The sequence below is a fragment of the Akanthomyces muscarius genome, chromosome 1, assembly GCF_028009165.1.
Source record: "Akanthomyces muscarius strain Ve6 chromosome 1, whole genome shotgun sequence".
In the NCBI taxonomy this organism is placed as follows: Eukaryota; Fungi; Ascomycota; class Sordariomycetes; order Hypocreales; family Cordycipitaceae; genus Akanthomyces; species Akanthomyces muscarius.
Window position 1 is genome coordinate 1,335,370 of NC_079241.1, and position 14,578 is coordinate 1,349,947.

General features: G+C 53.4%; 8 protein-coding genes across 8 annotated transcripts; 3 read left to right on the plus strand and 5 right to left on the minus strand.

Annotated features, from left to right (window-relative positions):
* Positions 1 to 307: 307 nt before the first annotated feature.
* LMH87_005396 (uncharacterized protein) lies at positions 308 to 1,971 on the plus strand (the record flags this gene model as incomplete). Its single annotated transcript, XM_056203108.1, has 2 exons — positions 308 to 1,196; positions 1,250 to 1,971. The coding sequence occupies 2 exons, from the start codon at positions 308 to 310 to the stop codon at positions 1,969 to 1,971; spliced, it is 1,611 nt and encodes a 536-aa protein (XP_056058600.1).
* Positions 1,972 to 2,403: 432 nt separating this feature from the next.
* On the minus strand, positions 2,404 to 3,434 carry LMH87_005397 (uncharacterized protein; the record flags this gene model as incomplete). Its single annotated transcript, XM_056203109.1, has 2 exons — positions 2,404 to 3,152; positions 3,224 to 3,434. The coding sequence occupies 2 exons, from the start codon at positions 3,432 to 3,434 to the stop codon at positions 2,404 to 2,406; spliced, it is 960 nt and encodes a 319-aa protein (XP_056058601.1).
* A 710-nt stretch (positions 3,435 to 4,144) lies between these two features.
* Positions 4,145 to 5,212, plus strand: LMH87_005398 (uncharacterized protein; the record flags this gene model as incomplete). Its single annotated transcript, XM_056203110.1, has 1 exon — positions 4,145 to 5,212. The coding sequence occupies one exon, from the start codon at positions 4,145 to 4,147 to the stop codon at positions 5,210 to 5,212; it is 1,068 nt and encodes a 355-aa protein (XP_056058602.1).
* Positions 5,213 to 5,322: 110 nt separating this feature from the next.
* LMH87_005399 (uncharacterized protein) lies at positions 5,323 to 5,784 on the minus strand (the record flags this gene model as incomplete). The annotated part of the gene is made up of 1 exon (XM_056203111.1): positions 5,323 to 5,784. The coding sequence occupies one exon, from the start codon at positions 5,782 to 5,784 to the stop codon at positions 5,323 to 5,325; it is 462 nt and encodes a 153-aa protein (XP_056058603.1).
* Positions 5,785 to 6,234: 450 nt separating this feature from the next.
* LMH87_005400 (uncharacterized protein) lies at positions 6,235 to 7,772 on the minus strand (the record flags this gene model as incomplete). The annotated part of the gene is made up of 3 exons (XM_056203112.1): positions 6,235 to 7,439; positions 7,510 to 7,676; positions 7,735 to 7,772. The coding sequence occupies 3 exons, from the start codon at positions 7,770 to 7,772 to the stop codon at positions 6,235 to 6,237; spliced, it is 1,410 nt and encodes a 469-aa protein (XP_056058604.1).
* Positions 7,773 to 8,617: 845 nt separating this feature from the next.
* LMH87_005401 (uncharacterized protein) lies at positions 8,618 to 10,580 on the plus strand (the record flags this gene model as incomplete). Its single annotated transcript, XM_056203113.1, has 2 exons — positions 8,618 to 8,812; positions 8,868 to 10,580. The coding sequence occupies 2 exons, from the start codon at positions 8,618 to 8,620 to the stop codon at positions 10,578 to 10,580; spliced, it is 1,908 nt and encodes a 635-aa protein (XP_056058605.1).
* A 792-nt stretch (positions 10,581 to 11,372) lies between these two features.
* Positions 11,373 to 12,198, minus strand: LMH87_005402 (uncharacterized protein; the record flags this gene model as incomplete). The annotated part of the gene is made up of 6 exons (XM_056203114.1): positions 11,373 to 11,387; positions 11,475 to 11,566; positions 11,634 to 11,707; positions 11,764 to 11,805; positions 11,874 to 11,931; positions 12,018 to 12,198. The coding sequence occupies 6 exons, from the start codon at positions 12,196 to 12,198 to the stop codon at positions 11,373 to 11,375; spliced, it is 462 nt and encodes a 153-aa protein (XP_056058606.1).
* Positions 12,199 to 13,345: 1,147 nt separating this feature from the next.
* Positions 13,346 to 14,578, minus strand: LMH87_005403 (uncharacterized protein; the record flags this gene model as incomplete). The annotated part of the gene is made up of 5 exons (XM_056203115.1): positions 13,346 to 13,372; positions 13,424 to 13,536; positions 13,608 to 14,122; positions 14,192 to 14,421; positions 14,531 to 14,578. The coding sequence occupies 5 exons, from the start codon at positions 14,576 to 14,578 to the stop codon at positions 13,346 to 13,348; spliced, it is 933 nt and encodes a 310-aa protein (XP_056058607.1).

Consider the following 14,578-nt stretch of genomic DNA (forward strand, 5'->3'; position numbering starts at 1 on the left):
GCCATAGGTCGCGAGTCGAGTCCGGGTGAGCCTTTACCCCGGAATGTTCTCCAGGCCGCTAGCGAAAACGCCACAAAATAGATCTACCGAGCCAGCTTTTTCGGGGATTTACCTTGACCCCCGACATGGGCCAGAACCAGCTGGCGACGCCACACCCAAAACTCCAATGCCTGTCGTTTAGCAAGCCATGATTCGACCAAGGAGTATATATCTCTGAAGAGGCCGGAGCTTCCAATCGCTCTCTAGTAGTTTGAAGTCGCGGCAGCGATCCATCTTCATCCCATCTCCTTTCCTCCCCCCCGTCACAATGACTATCCTAGCGCTGAAAGAAGACCGCCCGACACCAAAGGCCGTGTACAATTGGCGTGTCTATGTCTGTGCCGCGACCGCCTCCTTTGCGTCATGCATGATTGGCTACGACTCGGCCTTCATCGGCACGACGCTGGCGCTGCCGTCGTTTGTGTCCGAGTTCAAGTTTGCCGAGTACTCGCCCTCGCGGCTGGCGCTCCTCAAGCAAAACATTGTGTCCGTCTACCAGGCGGGCGCCTTTTTTGGCAGTCTGGGCGCCTACTACTCCAGCTACGCCCTCGGCCGCCGCAAGACCCTTTTCCTCTTCGCCCTCATCTTCATGCTCGGCGCCGGCCTGATGCTCGGCGCCAACGCCGAGCGCGGCCTGGGCCTCATCCTCGCCGGCCGGGTGCTGGCAGGCGTGGGCGTGGGAGGTTGCTCCAACATGACGCCCATCTACATTTCTGAGCTCGCACCGCCGGCGGTGCGTGGACGCCTCGTGGGCATCTACGAGCTCGGCTGGCAGATTGGCGGCCTCGTCGGCTTCTGGATCAACTACGGCGTCAACCAGACCATGGAGCCGAGCCACTCGCAATGGCTGATCCCCTTTGCGGTGCAGCTGATCCCGGGTGGTCTGCTGCTTATCGGAACGCTCTTCATCCCAGAGTCGCCGCGATGGCTGTTTTCCAAGGGCAGAAGGCAAGAGGCGATCAAGGGCCTGTGCTGGATGAGAAACCTAGAACCAACCGACAGGTATATTCGCGAAGAAATCAGCTTCATTGACGAAGAGCTCGAGCGCTTCAATACCGAGGTTGGCCAGGGCTTCTGGCGCCCATTCAAAGCATTGAAGGAGCGAAGGATTCAGTGGAGGTTTGCAATCAGCACGCTATTGTTCATGTTCCAAAATGGTAAGAAACACTCAAGCAAATCACTACCTAGGTGCGCGCTAACGACTTGCCAGCTTCCGGCATCAATGCAATCAACTATTACAGCCCTACCGTCTTCAAGAGCCTAGGCATCACTGGTGCCAACACTAGCTTCCTCACGACTGGCATCTTTGGCGTAGTCAAGACCGTCCTTACCATCGTTTGGTTATTGTTCCTCATCGATCACCTCGGCCGCCGCACGCTCCTCATGATCGGCGCTGTTGGTGGCTCGCTCTGCATGTGGTTCATCGGCGGCTACATCAAAATCTCGGGCGCCAGCGCCACCGCGGCGGCGGCAGGCGGCGGCAGCCTTTCCTCGGGCGGCATTGCCGCCATCTTCTTCTTCTATCTCTGGACCGCATTCTACACGCCGTCGTGGAACGGCACTCCGTGGGTCCTTTGCTCCGAGATCTTTGACCAAAACACGCGCTCCCTGGGCCAGGCCAATGCCTCTGCCAACAACTGGCTGTGGAACTTCATGATTGCGCGCTTCACCGAGCAAATGTTCAACGCCTGGGGCTACGGAGTATATTTCTTCTTCGCGTCGCTCATGCTCGTTTCTTGTGCTTTTACCTTTTTCTGCATTCCGGAGACCAAGGGAATTCCCCTTGAAGCCATGGATCGGTTGTTCCGCGAGAAGCCTGTTTGGCGTGCTCACGGCAAGGTCATGTCGGATCTTCACCGAGAGGGCCAAGACCGTGAGCCTACGCTCGATGGCGTCGGGCCTGAAAAAGCTCATAGCGAGGAAATTGAGTAGCACTCCATTGAGCTGAGTGCCTGGAAGGGTCCATCGGCGGCAAAGCGTCGCAATGGCGTAGATGTGGGTGGTTTATTCAAGATCTTGACACTATAGTAATGAATATTCTTTGTCTCGTTACGCATTTATGCCAGAGGTCCGCGGTGATGATGCATTTAAAGCTCCAATAAGTGGCTCAATGGAGTTTGAAAAAAGTCTTACAAACAAATAGGTGACGTGCCCCAAAGCGGTTAAGGCCCATGTATCCTGAGCATAAAGCCTTCGTTCATCTTACATTTGTGTAAGCTTTGTTGGACTGGAAGTTTCACGATGCAAGTCATAGATACTGGACACGGGTCAAAACTGATGTGGTAAAAAGCAGGCTCTTAATTGAATGTTGATGCATATATATATATATATATATATGAAGTCCAATCTCTAGTTTTGTCGGTTCTATAATTTCGAAGCCAAACGCTTCGCAACCCGTGCCGCGATTGCTTCCCGTACCTTCGCGACCGGCAGCTCGGCAGTCGTCTTGCCAGTCCAGTATTTATCCTGCTCCAGACCCTGCCAAATCAGCGCCTCCGTGCCCAGAATCACCTGCCACCCGTGCCCCTCGGCCACGGCGACCAGCCGCGTAAACGGCGTAGGGTTGTAGCACATGTCCAGCACGGCACCCCTTCGGCCCCCGGGCCGAGTTAGCAGCGCGTCCGTGACTTGGCGGGCCTGGCGCTCCTCTGCCGTCCGCGGCTCAAAGTCGGGAATGCACGCGACAATGGCCCCCGGCAGCTCGAGCGTCTGCGCCTCCTCCAGCGTGGCCACGTGCCGCAGGCCGGCGCCGTAGCCGCGGGCGGCGCAGTCGCGCACCATGGTCTGCACCTCGGCCGCGTCGCGGTTGACGAGGTAGATGATCGTCACCTGCATCCACTTGCGCAGCGCGTAGATGGCGCTGCGCGCCGCGCCGCCGCCGCCGATGACGAGGGCGGGACGGTTGTGGAAGACGGACTCGGGGCTTGCGACGCTCTGATAGAAGGAGTCGCGGATGCCAATGACGTCGGTATTGGTGCCGCAGAGGAGACGCTGGCCATTTTTGCCCTGGCGCAGGAATACTGTGTTGCAGGCGCCGACGTCACGGCACTCTTCTGTCATTTCGTTCAAGTGTGGTAATATGGCCACCTTGTTGGGCATTGTTACAGACGCGCCTAAATGTTCAAAATACCCCGTGTCAGTCATTACAATTGCAGAGGTCGGGGTTTCAATGGAAACTACATACCGTAGAAGCTGGGATTCTGCGTAAGACCAAGGAATTGGCTCAAGTCTGACGAGTCGAGCCGCAGCTGCGCCCAATTCAGACCAAGGTCCTCATATATTATCTGATGAAGGTATGGCGACCATGAGTGTTGAATGTGGGTGCCAAACAGGTAGCCATGGCGGTCCAGCGGCGTGGCCTCCACATCAGTTTCTCGTTCTTGCGCGACGGGCATTTTGCGGTGAGAATATGCAGTGGGAATATGCGGACTTGGATATGCGAAGAGTCTCTGTAAACTGAGCTTCATACGAGCTCTCTGCTATTTGGGCGCACCTGGCCTAATGTATGGACAGGGAGCACTGGAACCTCAAGAGAGGAGACTACAAAACGGGAATGGTCTACAGCGTGGGGGAACTCCCGATACTCCCGACATAACTAATGATTGGGATAAGAAACCCGCAATTCAATTGCCTGCTGAGCAGAAAGTATATCCAGCGCCCGGTGGGGATCCGGCCTGCGCCCAAGGGATAAACGCTTAGCCCGTCTTACCCGTCTACATTCTTGGCTATGAATGTAGGCAGACGCGCCAGCTTAACGGCTAATGACGGATATCCGTATCGTGGGGAGATCTGCAGGTGAATTGTTTTACATTTATCCCCAGATGAAATGCCGATACTGCCCCAGTCCTGAGTGCGAACAAGCTGCCGCCTGGCACGACTTGTAAGTGAGAATATCCGCTAGGCCAAGAACGTTCAGCCGCGATCTGGCGTGATTAAATATGATCAGACGTGCCGTCTGACTAATAATCCATTATCTTTTGATACGTGATAATTCGCCAATCCTCATTGATGTTAACTTGCCTCTGCTACATTAAACTTTTATGTACCCATCGATTTCCTCTTTTTCAATATTACAGCGCAGAAGATAACAGCACACGACTACAACATGACGTGTAAGCCGAGTATATGCACAATGTCACTGGGACGAGCCTTTGCCGGCCATTCCATGGAATACAAGCTTGATATGGCCCAAAAGTACGGCTTCCGAGGCATTGAGCTGTTTTACGAGGACCTTGAGTACGTTGCCAAGGTCAAGCCCGGACAAAGCTCAGCGACAAAGCTGCTGGCCGCGGCTAGCCAGGTCCGACAGTGGTGCGACCGTCGCAAGCTCGAAATCATATGCCTCCAACCATTCATGGACTTTGGGGGGCTCTTGGATCGCGAAAAGCAGAGGCAGAACCTCGCCACCATCGAGCTTTGGACTGAGCTGGCACTCACCCTCGGAACCGACCTAATATTGTTTCCGAGTTCCTTTTTGTCTGTTTCTCGGCTCTCAGACGACGTGGCTGTACTCATAAAAGACTTTCAAGACGCTGCAGATGTCGGACTGAAAAGGACACCGACAATTCGTTTCGCATTCGAAGCCTTGTGCTGGGGTACACGGGTCAGTACCTGGGAAGACAGCTGGAAGATTATATCCGCGGTCAACCGGCCTAATTTTGGCCTGTGCGTGGACACGTTCAATATTGCTGGCCAGATCTTTGCCGATCCTGCGGCCGTGGATGGCTGCACGAGAAGTGCCGACGCAGCCGTCGAGTGGTCGATGGAGCGGCTCATGTCGCACGTCGACCCCTCCAAGATCTTTCTGGTACAGATTGCCGACGCCGAGAGGCTGGAGAGGCCACTGAACGAAAATCATACATTTTACAACGTTGAACAGCCAGCGAGAATGAGCTGGTCGAGAAACTGCCGTCTGTTCTACGGTGAAGAGCACTTGGGGGGATATTTGCCGGTGAAGAGGATCTTGCAGACTGTGATTCACGGCCTGGGATACCGGGGCTGGATGAGCTTCGAGGTATTTCACCGAAAGCTCACAGAGAGTGACAGCACGGTCCCAGAATACTACGCCGCAAGGGCGTCACGATCATGGGCCAAGATTGTCCGTGATTTGTCACTCGAGCGGAAAACTCCTAGGCGAGAGTTTTATCAAGGGAAGGAACGGGCGGTGCTCTAGAGTACTATTATAAATTTGCCAACTTTTTATGTTGTATGAGTATTTATCTACAAACATGTCATTGTTTTCTTTAGCTTAGCATGCTTGTTTATATTTTGGTAGTAATTAATCTACAAATGCGCCTTTTTGCTCTTCAGCTTGACGTGCTTGGCCGCAAACTCAACAGCGGCCGTGTAGCCAAACGTGCCCAGGCCGCAAATGACAGCCTCTGCCTTGTCGCTCAGATAGCTCTTCTTCCTGAATTCCTCCCTTGCATGGACATTGGAGATGTGCATTTCCACAAACGGAATCTCAACGCCTAGCAGCGCATCGCGTATTGCGACGCTTGTATGTGTGTAAGCGCCCGGGTTGATGACGACGACGTCGACCACGCCTCGGGCGGCATGGAGTCGATCCACGATGGCACCCTCGTGATTTGACTGAAATGCCTCAATTTCGGCGTCGAGGCCCTTGGCTTGGGACTTGGCCAGCGCGATAACGTCGTCGAGCGTGGTAGAGCCGTAGATGTGTGGCTCGCGGGTGCCAAGAAGGTTCAGGTTTGGGCCGTTGATGATCAAGATTCGTCGTGACATTGTGATCTTCTAGTGATAGGATAAAAGTTTCAATGGTACTTTCTTATCTTTTTTTGTATGACACAATGAATACGAATATCTGGTATTCGTTTCTTGTCCTTATACCAAGTGGCAGCTGATCCACGTCGTTGTGTTCCGGTCTCCAACTTTTGGTACGGATAAGGACTTATCCAGCTGCAAGGCCCGGATGGGAGGCTGCAGCAATGACGATACGTATGCCGGTGCAAGCTCAGGTAATCCAATTGAAGGAACTATAGAGCGATAATCTGAAAAAAGAAAAAAAAGTGTATGTAACTAATAAGCACCAGCGCCGTATCCAATTGGCTGACAAAAGTCTTCAAATCTCCCATGTCCTTCGAGGCTCATGATGTCGGCAACTTGCTGCATCTCCTGATCCAGCCCTCTTGAAGCGAAATAATAACAGATTAATTATTCAAGGTACCCACAAATTTATCCAAATTTCTTCTCGAATCTCTTCAGCATCCCTGTTACCCCGTTCTCCAGTTTTCCAGCTCTCTCTCCCATTTTGCTTTTTGTCTCTTTCTTGGGCTGATAGGGCTGCATCTTGGCGTTCATCTCTACCTCAGTCGGCCGGTACACCTGCTGGTGAAGCGAGTAGTCCAGTCCCCCGTTCTGCGCTGTTGTGGGGTTGGCATAGCTGTAGTTAGAGTAGCCACCCAGCGGTGGCGGAGAAGCTGTGGCATTGGCCGGCGGCGGCGTTGATTGAGTCTGCGCCGGAGGCTGTGGTTGTGGTGCAGCTGTGGGAGGAGGAGCAAAGCTAGATGGTCCCGGCTGTGACTGTGCAGCTCCAGGAGGGGCCGCAAAGCTTGGTGGTCCGGGGATGCTGGCGCCGAACGTGCTATTTAGGCCGGGTGATGCGAGGCCAGCTTGCACCGGCATCGTCTGCGCTCGATGAATGCCGGGTTGCTGGGGCGGTCCTGCAAAGGATGGCGGCGCCATGCGCGGGCTGGCCATGCCGCTGGGCGGGAATCCAGGGCTCGCGACGCCCGGAGGGAACTGGGAGTGAGGATAAGCTGGTGTGAACGGCTGTCCCTGGTAGTCGTAAGCGACAGCGACAGCCAGAGGATTAAGAGGGTCCTCGTCAGGCGGCGGCGTCTTCTCTCGATGGGCAACGGTCTCTGGAGCTACTGGGGCAGCTGGATTGTACGCCATGGGAGCAAAGCTAGTCGGTGCTTTCGGTTGCTGCTGTTGTTGCATGTGCTGTGGCATCGGAGGCGGCGGTGGCAAGTTATCCATGGACAGCCCAGTGCTTGCGCTGGACGGAGCTGCAGCACCATTTTGCTGCATCGACGTCGCAGAGTCCTGGCGTTCTGCGTACTGAGGATCAGAAATGGCCACATTCTCTAGGTTCTGGACAACGGCGCTCACGGCGCCCGGCTGGAGAGCAATGGGCTCATCGAGGACCTCGACCTGTGCTGGCGGGAGGACTCTCCGGACGCCACTGATGAATTGCAGCGCATCTTTGTCGGTCCAAAAGTAAATGTCGAGCGAATGAAGCTTGTAGTGGTATTTGTTCTCGTTTCGCGGATCGTAGGTGGGGAGATGCCATTCGTCTTGGGGGACGCTTTCGGCGACCGTCAAGGACACCGTACAGTGCTGCTTATAGGAATATCGGACATGGGTTTGATCCAAAACTGATCATTTCAAGTCATTGTTAGCAAGCGCAAACCGCCACCGTTGGGGCACCTGGAGCTAGAGACTTACAGCCGTCAAAGGCGTCTTGGTCTTCGGTGCCAGGGTGGTTCGCAATCTCAACGCGACACCGGCGCTCGTTGGCATTCTCAAATAGGTACACATACGAGCCCTTGTCGAAGCGATGGTGTCGCGGCTTCACTTCCTCGCCGCCGTAAAAGTAGTGAATGTCGCCAAAGCTAAATGTCCACCCCTAGTTAGCGATGGTGAATTGAGTTGCGACAAATGTTGACGTACAGAGTGGCCACAATTTCTTCTCCCTCTCTAGCAGCCATTTTTGCGACAGGTCAGGGTTGTTGTTTCTGCCCGACAGAAGAAGATGCGCAAGCTAGGTAGATGGGATTCAATGACGGCGCAGCAGCGCACGGCGATGTTCTGGTCAAAGAGAGAGCCGCTGGAGGCGCAAGGTCACGCGGTTTCAGAGAATTTCGGGTTTTGTTCGTGTCACCGCCAGAAAACAATCACGTCCGTCCATCTACAGGCCGGCATTCAATTTATATGTACAACAAGGTCGCAGCTGCCCGCCCACACTGGCGTCGACCTGGGCGCTTAAATGCATCTTGGAGGGGTCATATCGTCCAATGGGAGAGATGTGACGGCAGTGAAGCCAGAAAGATCCCAGCACGTTTGTGGGGACATTTCTAGGGGTCCCACCGCTGCAGCTTCGCCAGCGAGGGGTCGTCGTGGTCATTTCTCCAGGCCTTACAAACTCTACATTAGATTATCTTGTCAAAAGCGAATTTTTAGGAAAATGAGGCTTCTAATACTTTTGACAGCCGTCGTTATACATTTGCCCGATCTGAGAGGTGCCACACAAGTAAACAGCTACTGTGAGGTGCTCTCTCGTTCTTGGTATTGCAGTGCTAAGAGCGCTGTACCTTTATTAGGCATCACTTTAGCACTGGCTTTTAGTGCACCAGGGCGACGAGCTGATGGCCACTTTGAGGCTAAGACGCACTTCACGTGACAGCGCGTGCTTATCGTGGAGCCTCGGGCGTTGACCAAACCTCATCCTCAACTTGACGTGTCGCTGGCTCAAAATTCGCGAAAGGCGGGATAGAAAGATGCATTGCGACTCTAGAGACGTTTTGCGCGCCGGCTACCAGATATCTCACTCGAAATGACGTCGCCCGAGGAGCTGCCGAGAGACAATGTGGTTGAGGACCTCTTGAACGAGGCAGGCGAGGTGGACGACGCCAAAGTTGCCGACGCTCTGGGAGTGGCTCAAGACGACGATGATTTCAAGACGCTCAAATATTCCTTGCTCGGGCCGTCTTTGACCAAGGCTGGCCAAGATTCTGTTGATCAGAACAAGGTAAGCCTAGACCGCCCACCTCATTAAATCATCTGCATTCTCACAGATGGGCCAGGTATCGGAAATCATTTACAATGCTTCTAAAGGATCCAAGTTCTTCAACCGAGAAGAAGAGCGTGATAAAGTTCTGACGCAAAAGATTGAGCGCATATTGCGTCGCAAAAAGGAACTCGACAAACTGGACTTGACACACGAACGCCTGACCGCGGATCGCCTCATCACTGAACTCGAAGCGTCCCGTGACTTGACGCAACACATTATTCACATTGACTGCGACGCCTTTTATGCTGCGGTTGAGGAGCTCGATCGACCTGAGCTCAAGGAGCTGCCATTCGCTGTGGGAGGCGGTGTGTTGACAACATGCAACTACCTGGCCCGCCAGTTTGGCTGTCGGTCGGGCATGGCTGGATTCGTGGCAAAGAAGCTCTGCCCACAGCTCGTTCAGATCAAGCCCAACTTTGAAAAGTACACAGCCAAGGGCAAGGAAGTGCGAGAAGTGCTGGCTGATTACGATCCACGATTCGAAAGCGCAAGCATTGACGAAGCATATCTGAACATTACCGAGTACTGCGTCACCCACGACATGGGTCCGGCGGAAGTGGTGGAACAGATGCGCAAAGAAGTGCATGAAAAGACCAATATCACTGTTTCGGCAGGCATCGCAGCCAACTCGAAACTGGCAAAGATTTGCTCCAACCTCAACAAACCTAACGGCCAATATGTCCTACCTCGGGAGAGAAACGCGATCATGGCATTCATGCGAGACCTGCCCACACGAAAAATCCCTGGCATCGGCCGCGTTTTGGAACGCGAGCTCCTCGAGGTCGGTATCAAAAATTGTGGCGATATATACGACCATCGGCAGTACCTGCACCGTCTGTTTGGCGACAAGACGTTTGAGTTTCTCATAGGATGCTACCTGGGCCTGGGACGCACGCGAATTCAGCCCGCGGAGGAATATGAGCGCAAAAGTGTCGGCACAGAAAGCACATTTCGCGAAATGTCTGATCCGACCGCCCTACGCGAGAAGCTACGGGCAACGGCGGATGACCTGGAAGGAGACATGAAGCGAGCCGAGTGCAAAGGGCGCACACTATGCATCAAGGTCAAACTGCACACCTTTGAAGTGTACACGCGCCAGGTGGTGACCCCGCGAGCAGTCTTTCTTGCGGATGACCTGTACAATTTCTCACTGCCGATGCTCGCAAAGCTGGAGCAAGAGATACCGGGCATGAAGCTGCGGCTTATGGGCCTGAGATGTACCCACCTTGTGAGCACCAAGAAGCCAGACACCATGGCATTTTTTGGCTTCAAGCCGAGACGTATGGATGAAGGCACACTGTCGGATTCGGCGCAAGTCAAGCGCAAAGCCACCGACTTCCTCGCCGGGGCCGAGGTTGGCTTCGAAAACCCTTCTGACGAGCAAGATGCTACCGATGAAGGCGACGAAGAAGAGCAGCAGCGAAGACACGGCAAGGAGATCGTGCCTAATCCGAAAAGGCAAGAAGCACCAGAAGAAGAGTGGTGGGATTGCCCGATCTGTATGCGCCCACAAGCGGCAAACGAGCGGCAATTTAACGAGCACATCGATCTGTGTCTTTCGAGGCAGACGATTCGCGACGCAGTGCAGGCGGATGGAGGGGCCGGCAGCAGCATTGCCAGTGCCCCTGCATCCAAGCGGCCGCAGGGACCGCCAGAGAAGAAGAGGACAGCCAGCAGCAAGCCAGGCAGCAGTGATCCACGGCAAAAGAAGCTGTGTTTTGGATAAGCCAGACTGTAATGAATCACATAATTCAGAATAACCATTGATTGCTTTCCAATTTCAGTTCGTGGTCCAAGACATGGCGCGTACGATCTCACGGCTTGGACGCCCGATTCAGGGTTCAAATGCGATGCGTAGTCGAATGCGTCGGTGGCATGAGTGAAATTCACATGGCGCCGCCACCTTTCCGTGCTTTAAGCCGCACTCGCCCATGGATACCTGTATGCACCCAAGTAGGCTCTTGCTGCCCGCCTACTTGCATTCCACAAACGTAGGTACAATCTCACCTGTGCCGAATTCGCGAAAAGCCCAACCGCGCGTGGACCATCTATCGACTACGCCGTTTTTCAAACACCGAAACTATGGCCTCGATCAATCCTGTCGATTTATATTCAGTCACCGATCCCAATCGACAGGAAGGGTCCAGCTAAAAGCCGCAAGCGAGCCAATCCGGGTGCAATCGCCTGGTCAGAGATATTTTTCCTTTGCTTAGAAGTTCGCGGGTCCGTTGTACTTGATATCGCTTGGAGTATAAAGGACCACAAGTCAAGTTAAAGAACCCCAAAAAATAGACAATCTTTTCAGGCGTACTAGGTGCTATTAGTGGCTGTGGCGGTAATTCGACGACGATACGTTGCAGGTAACTGTCGCATCACTGGCGATGGGAGTGGAACATGACAAGAAGACCTGTTTCACTGTTTCAAAAGATGTATTTCGCTATGAACAGTAATATATGAGGATGTGAATATTTCATCATTGTATAAAAATCATTCGCTTCGCTGTGTAATCATGTGTAATTTACAGCTCCTCTTTCTAAAAAGGGAGAAACAAGAAAAAGCAGACTCATGTTAGCGGACTGCGCCCACAGACAACGCGACGAAGAGCTTCAAGGAGATTTACCTTGGCAGTCTTGGCCTCGCCCTCGGGAGCGGCCTCGTCGGCCTTTGCGGGGGGCTTTACGCCAGCGATGCCGACAAGCTCAGTCTCAAAGACTGGGGTATGTGTTAGCCAACTTTATTCTGCAAAAGATTGTCGCGAGAGCTGTAGGTTTCGACGTACTGAGAGTGGCGCCGCCGGGGATGGGGCCGATGCCGCGGTCGCCATATCCGTACTCGGGAGGAATGGTGAGAGTTCTAGCGGCAAAGGGTTAGCAATGTTCGCCCCAGTGGAAAAAGAAATGGACGTTTACCTTTTCTCGCCGATGCACATGTCGAGGAGACCCTCGTCCCAGCTAATTGAAAGAGTCAGCTTAGTTTTCGGCGAGGGACTTGGCAGAAGCGCTCTCGTGATGGAACTTGCCCCTTGATGACCTGCCCAGCGCCGACTTTGAAGTCGAGAGGGGTACCGCGGTCGTAGCCTGCGATTCGAATCGTCCGTTTAGCACAGCATTCATCAATTGAGCAGAGTTACGGCTCGGGAAGGGGGCAGAGAAGAAGGACGCACTGGCATCAAACTGCGAACCGTCGGCGGCGAGGGTGCCGCGGTAGTGCATCGAGACCTTGTCGCCCTTTTTGGTCTTGCGCTCGCACTCGACCTTGTGGGTGACGTCAATCTTGAGCTCGGCGGCCGCGGCGGCAGTGGCGGCGAGAGCCGCAATGGCGGAGAGGAGGGTGGCGGTCTTCATGGCTGTCGATTCGTGAGGTGCAAGAGATGATGATGATGATGATGATGGTGCGGGAGAGGCGAGGAAGCCACCTTGCCCCAACCGCTGTAGATGTCCGCCCCCGCTCGTGTTTGTTAGCGCTGCAACGTGCGGAAGAGGCTAGATTTTAGTGTAAAGACCGCTGGGGCCAGTGGGGTCTTCTTGGTGTTGGGCGGCTTGCCGGGGCCTGCCGCCAGCTTCGATCCCCTCAACATCACGACCGGAGGCAGTGTGTAAATGAAAGCGTAATTGTGATGATCTTCTCATTTACCGTCCTAGTTTTTTCTTTTGTGATACAACACCGTGCAAATTAACTGAATTCTGTCCAGTCTTCGTTTTCCTTGGCCACTCTTTATTTACCCCGGTTTCTTTTTTCCTGATGCTGTTCTTGACGACCTCACCCCTCCTCAGCTTGCCGTATGCCTCCGTTTTCCCGCCTTGTATTTCCATACGTTCATTACCAATCCGCGTGCCAAGAGAGCTCGTGTCCTGTAAGAGGGTCAGGTGTGCGAAAGGCGCGTGGACATTTGAGTTCGTCGTCCCGTGCCTTCAGCACCCGTGCCCGAATTTTTCCGCCGTTTTCTCCGCAGCGTCGGATCCTCCAGGACAAATGATCAATCCTCAGGTACTTCAAACGCGGACACAAAGCGGCTATCTTGCATACGATAGTACCTCGCAGGTGCCTCATTTCGTCTTCGCTGAAGGACGAGAATTTGCGGCCCCCCGCGCATGACGCAACCCAGAGCGCTTCTAGGTTTTCCATGGTCATGAGTGTGACGCGGAAATTGTCAAAAAGCACACCCTCGGAGAATTGGATGTCCCATACAGATTCAGGGACGGAAATGGACAGTTGCCTGATGACAAGATTATGTATCAAGCGCGGTAGGACCACTCCGAGATCACCAAAACCCCCCATGCAAACAGGCAGCAAGAGGTTGGGTGTCTTGTTAAGCAGATTGCGAATTCTGCCAGCCTTATTCCGCCATTATCCCAGCTCTGAATTCCAAGAGTGGTCAGTTTCCGGACTTGAGGCACCCCGAAAATGTCATCTAATCGTTCTAGAAGACTGTTGCTCACGACCTCCAGGAACAGACGGCGTAGCGACGGCGTAGCCTCTGGAGAGAGCACATCAAATGGGATAGAGTGCGTAGGGTTTCTAGGAGTTTGGTCAGCTCTCTTCAATTATGCAAGCATTTGGTATCCATACTGATTGAAGATGTAAATGTCTTCCAGGTGCTTGGGCTCTGTTAATATTGACAGGGTCGGTAGATCCGGAAATGAGAATGGGCGGCCCAGCCGCAGCGTTCGCAGCTGCAGGGGCTGCAGAGCCCTTTCCCCGTACTCAAAACAAAGACCAGAGAAGACGCGGGCGAGTGCCTTTTGTTTCTGACAATGGTAAAGAATGTGCTCCGTTTCTTCCGCAATTGACAGGCTGAGGTGCTTCAGAGACGGGCTCTGAGGCAGAATACCCAGGAGCCACTCAGACCAAATGTTCGGGTCGCCGAACATGTTCATAACCGAAAGACGATTCATGTTCCGAAAACTCTCCAGCTTAAAAACAGGAGTAAAGCGCGGAGGTAGTCGTATCAAAATTAAGTCCTCGAGATCAGTTTCTTCAGGGTCGTCCTCGCCAAGATTGACCTCACTATCAACAAGATCGATGACCTGGCAGGTCATGCCGTCGGAAATATTAGAGGCATTCAAGTCGTTGTCTGTCCCCTCCGCAGTCTCTTCTGTAGCTTGTGAAGATGAGAGCACCTCGGTGCCGACAATCGAACCGCTCGATGCGTCAGAGTCATCGAGATTTGGCCCGACGTTGGCCAAAAAGTTCAGCGCAAGGCTTCGTAGGTGCGGAACTTCTGAAAGAGCCACCATGAGCTGGTGTGAAACGTTGAGGTCTTGAACCCTGTCGAAATTGCATTCGTCAGCAAAAATTCTACCTTTTTTGTCTGGGGCGCCAAGGAATATCACCTACGAGACGGTGTGCAGCTGCGGCAGCCTTCTTACCAACTCTGTCAATCCTGACGTGCACTGCTGAAACTCGTCTGCGAAGCCCTCTGGGTCTTTGAAGATCAAAATTTGCGTGTATTGCAACCCGTAAGCTTGCAAGAGAGCTGTGCGCTTTTGATCGATGGTGAGGCAGTCTTTGTTTTGAGAGTTGATCTCAACGCGTCTCCAAAGCTGTCTTGAAAAGATTTCTCTGAACTGTTTATTGACAAGACACAGTCTATATAGACTCTGTCTCCTTTTTATCTGCATAGAGCAAAGAATGTCAATTTTTTTCAGACATCAGCAAGGTTTGTGAATAGCTTACGTGGTCACCCACCAAATGCAAGATGTCATCGAGCAGCGCGGCTACCAT